This window comes from Heloderma suspectum, chromosome 2, assembly GCF_057233095.1.
Source record: "Heloderma suspectum isolate Gila_16-S chromosome 2, 16-S_ref, whole genome shotgun sequence".
NCBI lineage: Eukaryota > Metazoa > Chordata > Lepidosauria > Squamata > Helodermatidae > Heloderma > Heloderma suspectum.
In genome coordinates this window covers 375224153-375236053 of record NC_139459.1, presented here as the reverse complement: position 1 = coordinate 375236053, position 11901 = coordinate 375224153, and the positions used below count along the sequence as shown (strand labels likewise).

Genomic DNA, 11901 nt, shown 5'->3' with positions numbered 1-11901 from the left:
GCCAGGCTTGGCCAGTCCTATTTGGCCAGAGAGTTGGAATTAATTCCAGAGCGGTCCTGCCTTGCAGGAAGGTTGGAAGGAGTTCCAGCAATCCTCCGCAGGGCCATCTTGTTCTTTACCTCCGGCAGCCCTGATGCAAGAGCAAGCCATACGCAGCTCTGCCGACTGGGCTGTTTTGTCTGCCTTGTCTGTTTCCTTGGCTCATGAGAGCCTCTGTTGTGGGCAGGGACTATCTTGTTTTGCTGATTATACGTAAGCCGCTCTGGAAACCTTTATGGCTGAGGGACAGGATAAAAATACTTCAAAAATCCTTCAATTGTGTGCGCGCCACCATTTTGGAGTTGTAATTTGTGGAAACTGTGTGTCAAGAGCTTTTCAATGACGTGTGTTTCATGAGAATTGGTCAACTGGAAGGCAGCCAAAAAGGGATGACCAACTAACACCCTATTTTGAATTATATTTATGATTTCTCCAGTTGAACAGGCTGAGATAACCAGAGAACCTTATACAGGTGGAGACAGATATGAAGATATTTGAGAGAAGGTTGAGGATTTACTGCAAGGCCCAAGTTGAACTACAGTTCCCAAATTAATATGGACACAAGTTTGACTTTCCAGCCCCAATATTTATTTATTCATTACATTTCTATACCACCCCATAGCCAAAGCTGTCTGGGTGGTTTACAAGAATTAAACACATTAAAATACAGTAGACAGAGAGATTAAAAGCCATTTACAAAAAACACATAGACAAAATACACAAGGGAACATATATCTAAACCACTTCAAACACACAATCTCAAGCAAACCACCATGATGCCATAACTGGGGGCTACCACCGAGAAGGCTCTCCCTTGTTGCTGTCTTCCGAGCTTCCCTCAGAGCAGGCGGCCAGAGGAGGACCTTAGATCTTGGGAGTAGTCTATGAGTCATTCGTGTCAGGAAAGGCATTGTCAGGTATTGTGGTCCCAAGCCATGTAAGGCTTTATAGGTGAAAATCAGCACCTCGAATCGGGCTTGGAAACACACAGGCAGCCAGGGCAAGTGGGCCAGTCGGTCTCATATGTTTGGACCTTCTGGTCCCCATTATCCGTCTGGCACGAGCTGCAGCTTCTGAACCGTCTTCAAAGGCAGCCCCACGTAGAGCGCATTGCAGTAATCTAACTTGGAGATTACCAGAGCACAGACAACCGAAGCCAGGCTGGACCTGAACATGTGCTGCTTTTGGGCCAGGGAAACTGACAAACCGCAGTGTCGGGTCCAATTGTCCATTGGTTCCTTCCTCCCGGAAGAAGCTTTAAACTTTGTACATGCTCAGGAGTCTACGCCTGAAAGGCCTCAATGTTGCCAATTTTTTATAGTTCATCATGTCCCATCCCTGAACGATTGTTGTCAATTACCCTCAAGGTCTTTTCCAATGACCATGAAGCATTCTTTTGTTATCATTACAGCTTCCGCCTTTATGATAAACGGTGCTCTTGTTTAGAAAATCGTTTACCTTCTTCTACGCTGATCCTCAATTGCGAGGCCCTTCTCTAAACAAACTCATTCACTCTTCATCTCCACCTCCCTACAAATTCTTCAGCGGTTCATAGAGGGAACATTGAGTGACCAAGACCAACATAAATCTTGGAGGACGCTTCTACAAATGCAACATCTGAAACGTTTGTGACTGGTTACGTCCGGTGTTCAGATTCTTACATTCAGTTACAAAAGGCTGTTCTTTATACAGGAACTCGAGAGACCGTGCAAAGTTCACCTTGGTGCCTCCTGGTCTACAAGGCTACTGATTTGGGCCTTTCAGGAAGGTTCTAGAAAGAATCTAAGTGAATATAGGAGAAAGGGCAGGAATTAAAGGAACAACTTTATTGAAAGGAAAGATAAGACTCATAGATTGACAGGCACAGATGGAGGAAAGGGATGTGAGGGAATCTAGTCTGAACTCAGCTAGCTAAAGGCTTATGAATACAAAGCAATAGAAAATAGCATATAGAAACATGGCAAAAATAAAAGACCAGTCTGCCAGCTGCTCTTCTTGGTGCTCTGCCGTTTTTAGGGACACAGGAAGCTGCCTGCACCCGAGTCTCTTGGTCCATCTGGCCCAGTATTGTCAACATGGACCAGCAGCGGCTTGCCAAGGTTTCACAGGGGACTCTTTCCTTGCCCTTCCTGGGGAAGCTGGGGATCAAACCCGGGACCTTCTGCATGCCAAGCGGGGGCTCTACCACTGAGCTAACGGCCCCTCTGCTAAAACACTGGATAAAATGTGCACTGTTGTTCGTTATAAATAGCTAAAACATCCCATTAAACATAAGTATCACAGAACAGGTGGATCCTAGAAGCACCTTCTCCACTTAATTTAAAAACCAAGAACGCCTGGCAGACTGCTCTAGCATTCGAGAGTGACACTCATTTTCGGAAAGCAAGAGTTTCCCTCATTGGAAACTTCCCATGAAAACTGAGCTCACATTCCATTTATTGGACTTTAAGGGGAGATAAAGGGAAGGACTTCTTCACACAGCGCATAGACTATGGAGTTTGCTACCACAATACCTGGTGATGGCCACCAATTTGGATGGCTTTAAAAGGGGGTTGGACAAATTCCTGGAGGAGAAGGCTAGCAACGGCTACTAGTCCTGATGGCCATATGCTACCTCCAGCATCAGAGGCAGGATGCCTATAGACACCACTTGCTGGGGAACATGAGTGGGAGGGTGCTGTTGCACTCGTGTCCTGCTTATGGGTTTCCAGGCCACTGAGTAAGTGGAATGCTGGACTGAATGGACCATTGCTCTGATCCAGCACGGCTCTTCTTATGCTCTAAAGGTGCCGCTCTTCTTATGCTCTGAAGGTGCCGCATGATTCTTTGTTGCTGTTGCCAAAGATTTAAGCTGGCTCTGGTTCTTTATACAGGGATCCTTCAAATGGATTCTAAGATGTGAAGTGAGAGTTGTAGTCTCCCTGACGCACTTTCCACAGTCCAGACATTTCTCTACTTTTCCTCCTGTGTGTGTCCATTGATTGGAGGTGAGACCAGAACTCTGAGAAAAGCTCTTCCCACATTCAAAACATCTGAATGGTTTCTCTCCCGTGTGAACTCTGAGATGTTCGGTAAGGTTTGAGCTCTGCCCAAAACTCTTTCCACGCTCCAGGCGTTCATATGGTCTCTGCCCTGTGTGTGTTCTCTGATGCCAAGAAAGGCACAATTCAGCAGTAAAGGTTTTGCTACAGACTGAGCACTCATATGATTGCTCACCGGTGAGGTTGTTCTGGTGTCTAATGAACCTTTCCTTCCTACAGAAGCTCTCCCCACAATCCAAGCATTTAAACGGTTTTTCCCCTGTGTGGATCCTTTGGTGCCGGGTAAGGTTTCCCCTCCGACGGAAGCTCTCCCCACACTCCAGGCATTTAAATGGTTTCTCCGCTGTGTGGGTTCGTTGGTGGTCAGTAAGTGTTCCCCTCTGACTGAAGCTCTTTCCACACTCCAGACATTTAAATGGTTTCTCCCCTGTGTGGATTCGTTGGTGGTCAGTAAGTCTTCCCCTCTGACTGAAGCTCTTTCCACACTCCAGGCATTTAAAAAGTTTCTCCCCTGTGTGGGTTCTTTGGTGGTCAGTAAGTGTTCCCCTCCGACTGAAGCTCTTTCCACACTCCAGGCATTTAAACAGTTTCTCCCCTGTGTAGGTTCTTTGGTGGTCAGTAAGTTTTCCACTCAGACTGAAGCTCCTTCCACGCACCAAGCACTGAAAAGATTTCTCGCCTCTGTGGGTAGTTAGATGGGAAGTAAGTGTTCCCCTCCGACGAAAGCTCTTCCTGCACTCCAGGCATTTAAATGGTTTCTCCCCTGTGTGGGTTCTTTGATGGTCCACCAGGGTTCCGCTCTGACGGAAGCTCTTCCCACATTCCAAGCATTTAAATGGTTTCTCCCCTGTGTGGGTTCTTTGATGATCCGTAAGGGTTCCCCTCTGACTGAAGCTCTTTCCACACTCCAGACACTGAAATGGTTTTATTCCTGTGTGGATTGTTTGGTGGATAATGAGGGTTGCCCTCTGAGAGAAGCTCTTTTCACATTCAGGGCATTTAAATGGTTTCTCCCCTGTGTGGGTTCTTTGGTGATCAGTAAGGTTTCTTCTCCAATGGAAGCTCTTTCCGCACTCCACGCACTTAAATGGTTTCACTCCTGTGTGGATCATTTGGTGTTTAATGAGGTTGGCCTTCTGACAGAAGCTTTTTTCACAATCAGGGCATTCAAACGGTTTCTCCCCTGTGTGGGTTCTTTGATGGGCAGTAAGGCTTTCCCTCCGACGGAAGCTCTTTCCACATTCCAGACACTGAAATGGTTTCTCCCCTGTGTGGATTACTTGGTGTTTCACAAGGTTTGTCCTCTCACAGAAGCTCTTTCCGCACTCGGAGCACTGAAATGGTTTCTCCCCGCTGTGAGTTTTCCAATGACAATTTAGGCTCGATTTATAACGGAAGCTTTTCCCACACGCTGGGCACTTATGCTCTTCCTTTCCACTGGCTATTTTTCCTTGGACTGAGACTTCGCCAGCTTGATAAGCAGAAGATGCCTCTTGTTGCTTCCGTTTTTGTCCCCTTCTCTGGTGTCTTCCATTTTTACATATGGCTCCTTCCGGTAACCCACTGGGTGCTTCCTTCTCGCTCTTGCTCTCCCATCCATCACCTGTTCGAATGAAGAGACAGGAAGGGAGTAAGAGCCCAAGAAAAAGATGGAGCTTCAAATGAGGAAACAGAGACCCTGTAGAGTTGCCTTCAGCCAAGTAAATGACATTGATCTACCGAAGAATATTCTGGCGTTGGTGGGACAACTGGGGTCATTTAGTCCAACCGCCTGCTCATGGCAGAATCTGCACTGCAGGATGCAGCTACAACAGCCCTGTCAGATGGCTGTCCAGCCTCGGCTTAAGTACCTCCAACCCAGTGGAGGCTGGTGGCTCCGATTCAGTGGGGCCGTGCTTCTATTCTGGGGTTTAACCCAAAATAGGTTCAGCCCCTTGGATAGCTCCAGTTCTGGCTGGTTCTGACTGAATCCCAGAATGGATTCATGACCCCACTGAGATGACAGCCACCAGCCTCATTGCTCCAAACCCAAAGTGTTTCTCCAGTGCAGGGATAAAGAATGTACTGCCTGTGGGGATCGATGCCCCCCTGTCGTCATCCCCAACACCTTTCTCGGCACCCTCCAAGGTGCCCTTCCCCTCTCACTTCTGAAAAACCAGCCCACACACTTTCTTAACAGCACTTGGGATTGCTGGGAAACAGGTAACTGTCGGTGCTGAAAATTGTGGGTTCAAAGGAGCTGCTCAGTGTCCTTAGGCTCAGCCCCCACTTCTGCCTTGTACTCAAGTCTTTTGGGCAGGTTACTTGTCCCTGGCCATGCCTCCCAGGGCAGCCATTTTGTGATGGTGCCCACAGCAGGTACTCAAATTCCCAAATGTGCCCACGGGTCCAAAAAGGTTGGGGACCTCGTCCTGAGCGGTAGCCATGCCTGTTATCGCCCCATAACTGTTACCCTCAGCCATCAATGCACTGTGACCTCATCTTAATTGCCACAGCAAAATATCGGGCTGCTTGACCTGTCCCACCGTTACTTGTGCCTGCAATGAACGCCCCCCTCCCGAGACAGTCGATTCCACTGTCAAGCAGCCCTGTTCCTCGGGCATTTGCTTCGAAGGACTCCAAAGAAAACGTTAAATGTTTCCACAGGGCTCCTTGGCCACGGAAGGGGGGGCCACACTGGAGTTATCGACCCGGTCTGGGGCCAAGGCAGGAGGCAGCCCCTGAGCCACAAGGTAAGGATCTCGCCAACCACGGCAGAGGCCCACAGAAAAGGAGGACGCTGGGCACTGAGGAAGAACTGGCAACGTCTGGACGGGGGGAGTCGTACCCAGAGAGGCCACGATCCCCCAGTTCTCCGCCATGACTGCCCTGTGCAGGGCCCTTTGGCCTGGATCCAAGAGAGCCCACTCCTCCTCGGAGAAGGACACAGACACCTCCTCAAGGGTTATTCGGTCCTGAAAGAAGAAGAAGAGGGAGAAGGAGAAGAAACGTGAACGTGACGTTTCTTCCCCTTCTAAGCAAAATCCACACGGGGAGTTAAGGCCAGGACGCTGCAGGTTCAGGCGCTGAGCCAGCAACGGCCTTCCTAGAGGGAAGAAGCAAAGGTTGCCGGCAGGTCCTTCCAGGCTCAGAGAAACGTGCAAGAGGAGGAGACACCCAGGCTCGTATCCGGATTGAAGCGGGATCAACGGCGCTGGCGGAAGTGAACCTCCCAGCCCCCTCTTCCCATGGCAGCCCCTCCAGCCCCCTGAAAGCACTAGAGAGAGAGACAGGAGACCCCACTGAATGGGGGAGCTGTGATGGGGAGGGGGGATCCGCCGAAAAGGGCATAGACCTTCCGTGAGTGATGCGTTTCTTCTCTCAGAAGGCAGGTCCTCGCTCCAATCCCAGGACTTCTTCCCTACCTGGCCTGGCTGCCTGGCCGCTCTTTCCACTCCACCGCAAAGGGGAGACGACCCAGAGCGCATCGCCAGCACCGCTTCACTGCCTACGAGGGAGACAGAGGCAGATGGAAGATTATCACTTTTATTTTCCATACACAGGGGGCTTTGCTTGCGTAATTCAGAATGGACAAGGAAGAGATAGACAGAATTGAGTGTACAGGACTGAAAAGATAATTAAGTGTGGCAGAGGATACACACACACATATATAGATATAAGGTCTGAAAGTGACTTACTTACTGTTGAACATCTTAATCCTCTAAATGATAGATATTTTAGGTTTTATAAAAACCCTACACCCGCAGCTCGCAGCTACAATAGGGTAAAGAAATAAAGAGAATCATACAGGTCAGGATGTGTCCGAACAGCTCACGAAGTAAAGATATTGAACCTGAGGAAGCCGTCCTGGTGGCAGCGGTCCTGTGTCTGGTGGAGGTGCTGCCTGCTGTGGAACAGGCCCTATTGAAAAGGCCTTTCTCACTGGTCAAGAGTCAAGAACGCCACACGGCCGCCGAGAGCTGCTCCGAGACGGAATCCTGACCTTTGGACAGGGTTCTTTCCCAGCGCTACCTAGACGTGCCGGGGACTGAAGCTGGGACCTCCCAGGCACCAGGCGTGTGCTTTACCACCGAGAGACAGCCCTTTCCCAAACGCTTTAGATGGGTTCAGAGGAAAAGAGAAGCACACACAGGTTTCTGGCGTATTCCAGGCAGGGAGGCCAAGCACAGAGAGACACATCCATCTTACCCAGGGAGGTGGTCCCTCCGCCAGCCTCCGGCACGATCCACCTGGACGGCTCTCTCTGTGGGGCGACTGGTGGAGCCTTCTCTGCCTCAGGGAAATCAGGGGCCTCTTGCACCAACGGCCCCTGGACCTGAAACAGCAACAGGGATCCCAGGCAGGAAGTGAGAAGAAGACTTAGGGGACATGCAAAGACTGGGAGTGAGGTGAAGAAAGGTGTTGGGTCCTCCTCTTCCTAACAGGCATCAAGGGAAACTGGAGGGTTCTTTGGGGACAGCTTTTGTAACCCAAGCCCTTCAGATGTGTTGGACAACAACCCCCAGCATGCCTCAGCCAGACATGCCAGCGGGGGCATGCTGGGAGTTGTAGACCAAGACATCTGGACTGCATCAGGTTGGGCGAGTCTGTTTTAGGATGTCCTCGCTCATGTCCCCGGCCATCTGAAACCACCAGGATGAATCCCTCTCACCTTGCATGTTTCCTGCCTCATCTCTTCTGCATGGCTCAGGAGGAAACCTTCTGCCAGGGCCACCGCCTGGGAGCTGGTCTCTGCTCCACACTCTCTCACCCAGCCCACCATCTCCAGTGGAAGGACGGTCAGGAACTGTTCTACGATAACCAGGTCCAGGATCTGATTTTTGGTGTGTCGCTCCGGCTTCAGCCACCGACAGCAAAGATGGTGAAGTCGGCTGCAGACCTCTCGGGGCCCCTCGGCCTCCCGGTAGCAAAACTGCCTGAAATGCTGCCGCCGTTTGTCTGAGCTCAAGGAGTCTTCACCCAGAAGCTTCTGGACAGCTGCTTCCCAGAGTTCTCCACAGCTTCCAACGTGGATGGTTTGGGGGGCTTTCCTTGTCTCTGGGCCAGCCAAATTTTGATTTTCTGTCTCCACGTTGTTGTCCAAGGGAGCCTCCATCGGGGCGGACAGATCACCTTCACCTTTTGCCAAGCGGTTTAAGGCAGGAACTGGGGCTATTAAACTGCTGGGGCTATTAAATCTTGCAAAGCCAACATGTCAAGGCAAAGAGGAGAAGATGGTTGATTCCCACGAATTACAGGGTCTCTTCCCTGCAGGAAAGGAATCAAACACTGAAAGGGGAGCCAGAAACTGGGGGAAGGTTCCTTCACCTATGTGACTGAGAAGTTTTAATTTACTGAATATGAAACTGTCAGGGCCATATTTCCCTTATACCAATCCGTGGTGTGACCACACTTAGAATACTGTGTACAGTTCTGGTCACCGCGCCTAAAAAAGGATATTGTAGAGTGGGAAGCCGGGCAGAAAAGGGCAACTAAAATGATCAAGGGGCTGGAGCAACTCCCCTATGACGAAAGGTTGCAACATCTGGGATTGTTTAGCTTAGAAAACAGGCGAGTGAGGGGAGACGTGATAGAGGTGTAGAAAACTATGCATGGCACAGGGAGAATGGATAGGGAGACATTTTTCTCTATGGAATTCGCTACCACCAGGCGTAGTGATGCCGACCACTTTGGATGGCTTTAAAGGGGGGGTGGGCAAATTCCTGGAGGAGGTGATCGATGGATGGCTACATGCTACCTGCAGTGTCGCAGGCAGGGTGCCTATGTGCAACAGTTGCTGGGGAACATGGGTGGGGGGGTGCTGTTGCACTGCTCTCCTGCTTGTGGTTCCTGGTTGACAGCTGGTGGACCGCTGCATGAACAGAGGGCGGGACCGGAGGGGCCCTCGGTCTGATCCAGCAGGGCTCTTCTGGCGTTCTTCTGTATTTCTTCTGCATCGTGTAGATGATGCAGTCTCCCTGCCTCACAATGTGAACTTGCTGCGACCCGTGCATTGCTTTGCAGACCTCTGTCGTATCTCCCCTCACCCACCTCTTTTCTAAGCTAAGAGTCCCGGACGTTGCGACCTTTCCTTGCAGCGCACGAGAGCCACAGCCCTCGTCCACCGCTGCTCCCCACTCCCCGGTTTACTGCCCCCAATCTTGGAGGTAATCTACAGCCGTCATAACTAGTAACCATTGGCAGAATTTTCTTCCTGGAGTTGTCTGACCCCCCTACCCCACGCTTTTTGAAAGCCATCTAAGCTTGTGGCGAGCACCGCAGCGTCTTGCAGCAGCACGCTCCACGCTGGAAAACTCAAACCTCCTTCGCCAGTCCTGAACCACGCTGCCACTCAGCTAACCATCCCAGCTGCTGTAACCTTCCCTCACAGGGGAGCTGCTCCAGCCCCTCGGTCGTCTTAGCCGCCCCTTTCTGCCCTTGCTTTTCCAGCTGTACCGCTGCACCCTCCGCAGCCTCTCCGGACGGTTGGGGGAACCACAGAACATTACGTTAACGGTGCAACCTTATGCCCGTTTAGACCGAGGAAAATCCTAAACCCCAGCATGCCCTTGCCAGCCACGCTGGAGACCCCCCCCCCCATACTAGAACCCGGGGCCATGAACGACGCTGACTGATGGGGCTGGCTGGCGCACGTTGGGGCTGGAGGGCCTTTCTCGGCCCAGAACAGGCACGGGGCCGCGCCTCAAGTCTTCTGCGCCAATGAAGCATCAGCGCTGACGCGGCCACGCTCACATCCTCGCCTGCCTCGCACGTCTGCACCGTTGCTCCTGGAGCAGACGAGGGCGCGCCCGGGGGGGATTTGATTTCGATGATTCGCCGGATCGGGCCCCCGTTCTCCCGCTTCCGAGCGCAGATCTGCACTCATGTGGCGGCGATTCAAACCCGCCCCACTTCGTCGGCTGCGCGGGCCTCGGGGGGGCGGCCGAGGTCCGGGGCTCTGTCGCGGCGCCGCCCCGGCAGGTCGGCGCCCTCCTGCCCCCGCCCAGGCCGGCACCTTCCTCCCCGGGCCCCGCCGCGCCCCCCCCGGCACCCCCGCGCCCCCCCACTCACCGGCGCGCAGGGGGGCCGCGGAGGCGAGGGCTGGCGCGGGAGGCGAGCGCCCCGGCCCGCGGAGGAGGAAGGGCGGCCCCAGCTCCCCGGCGCGCCCTGCCCAAGCGGCGGGAGGCTACTGCCCAGGGGCCGCCCTCCCCGCGGAGGAGGAACGAGCGCGGCTTTGCTCGCAGGCGGCCTCGCGCGGAGGACGCGGCGCCGCGCCGCGGGAGGACGCGCTGCTCGCTGCGCCCGGTTGTGTCCTACGCCGGCAGGAGCGAGAGCGCGGAGACGGTGCTCCCGCAACGGGCGGCGGGGAGAGAAGGGAGAAGTCCCGGAGGCCGCGCTGGCTGCAGACTGCCCAGGCCTCGCCGGGGCCCAAGTTCCCGCGGAGAAAGTAACCGCAGCGCGGCCCCCTTCCAAGCCCCCGCGGACGAGGTTGCTCAGTTCCCGGCGCGCAGTGGGCCGGCCTCTTCCCTGACTGCCCTGCAGGGAAGGAAACCAGCCCTGCAGGCCTGCTGTCTGGATCCCCCTTCCGCGGCCAGCGTGGCAGACTAGTTCGAGTGCTGGACTGGGACTCCGGAGAGCCCGGTTCGAGGCCACGAAGCTCACTGGGCGACGCGGCCAGTCAGTGGCTCTGTCAGCCGAGCAGCCGCACAGTGCTGTCGTGAGGATAAGAAGGGAGAGGAGGAGGAGCGTGTGAGCTGCGTTACGGTTCCTTGCAGGAGGAAAACAGGCAGGCCGCAGATGTAACAACGCATTCATACCATACATCCTGGTGCTGCCCAGCTGTGTTGGACTACAGCTCCCACAATCCTCAGCGGGCATGGCCTGTGGTCAGGAATGCTGGGACATGTAGTCCAACACATCTGGAGGGCACTGGGTTGGGAAGGGTGGTTCAGTGGTCTGTCTGAACCAGGGATGGTGGCGTGTTGTGCCCAAACGAGCCAGGATCCATAAGACAAGCAGACAAGCCATGCTGGCTGAGGGATGATGGGAGCTGTAATCTGCCCAGAAACGCTGGGCATTAGGTGGAGTCGAAAGATGCTAAATAAATAAACATCCCCCCAAACTGGGCAGAGCGACCTTCTGCCAGCAGAGCCCTTCCTCTTGTATAAGGGAGACCCTGGACCCCACCCTTGATGTTTTGGAGCACAATCTCTGGCCATCACCCAGGCTGGCTGGGGCTTATGGAAGTTGTAGGCCAAAACGCCTCTAGGGCTGCTTCAGGGCTGGCCCAAGACATTTTGGTGCCTGAGGCAAAGAACAAGATGGCGCCCTCTCCTGTTCCATGGACAAAGGCCAAACGGGCTATTCCATCAACACTGACAGTGGGACAGCATCCTCCGCAACGCCTGAAGTAGCCGGCTAGCTTAGGGGGCACAGGGCAGGTTGCTCGGCACTCAAGTCTCTCCTCCGACACCTGCCTGCCACCTCCCAGCTTGTGCCACCTGAGGTGACTTCCTCACTCTGCTTAACGGTAGGGCTGGCCCTGGTCGTTGCCTATTCCTGCCATATGGGACTGGTGGGGGTGGAGGCATGGGAGCTTACCGATAGACCAGTGGAAGAGATGCTGCATTGTGTGATCTCAGCCAGATGAAAGCATTGATCTCTGCCCCATTGAGAAGGCCTCATTCTCCAACATTCGCTGGATCATGGAGAAAGCAAGAGAATTCCAGAAAAACGTCTATTTCTGCTTCATTGACTACGCTAAAGCCTTTGATTGTGTGGATTACAACAAACTCTGGCAAATTCTTAAAGAGATGCGACTACCAGACCACCTTACCTGTCT

General features: G+C 53.2%; 1 protein-coding gene across 2 annotated transcripts; it reads right to left on the bottom strand.

Annotated features, from left to right (window-relative positions):
• Window positions 1–334: 334 nt before the first annotated feature.
• On the bottom strand, window positions 335–10283 carry LOC146356218 (uncharacterized). 2 transcript variants are annotated; one of them, XM_084831239.1, is made up of 6 exons: window positions 10131–10283; window positions 7732–8327; window positions 7269–7395; window positions 6485–6567; window positions 5908–6034; window positions 335–4683 (listed from the first exon to the last, which is right to left on the bottom strand). In XM_084831239.1, the coding sequence occupies exons 2-6, from the start codon at window positions 8173–8175 to the stop codon at window positions 2813–2815; spliced, it is 2652 nt and encodes an 883-aa protein (XP_084687365.1). In that variant the 5' UTR covers window positions 8176–8327; window positions 10131–10283; the 3' UTR covers window positions 335–2812. The 2 variants fall into 2 exon arrangements, with proteins under 2 accessions (XP_084687365.1, XP_084687364.1); XM_084831238.1 differs by having other exon boundaries at window positions 5908–6567.
• Window positions 10284–11901: the final 1618 nt, after the last annotated feature.

Coding starts and splice junctions, on each gene's coding strand:
- LOC146356218 (XM_084831238.1), bottom strand. CDS start 8,175: ATGGAGGCTCCCTTGGACAACAACGTGGAGACAGAAAATCAAAATTTG. Junction 7,396..7,731: donor TGAGGCAGGAAACATGCAAG/GTGAGAGGGATT, acceptor TTGCTGTTTCAG/GTCCAGGGGCCGTTGGTGCA. Junction 6,568..7,268: donor CGGAGGGACCACCTCCCTGG/GTAAGATGGATG, acceptor TCTCCCTCGTAG/GCAGTGAAGCGGTGCTGGCG.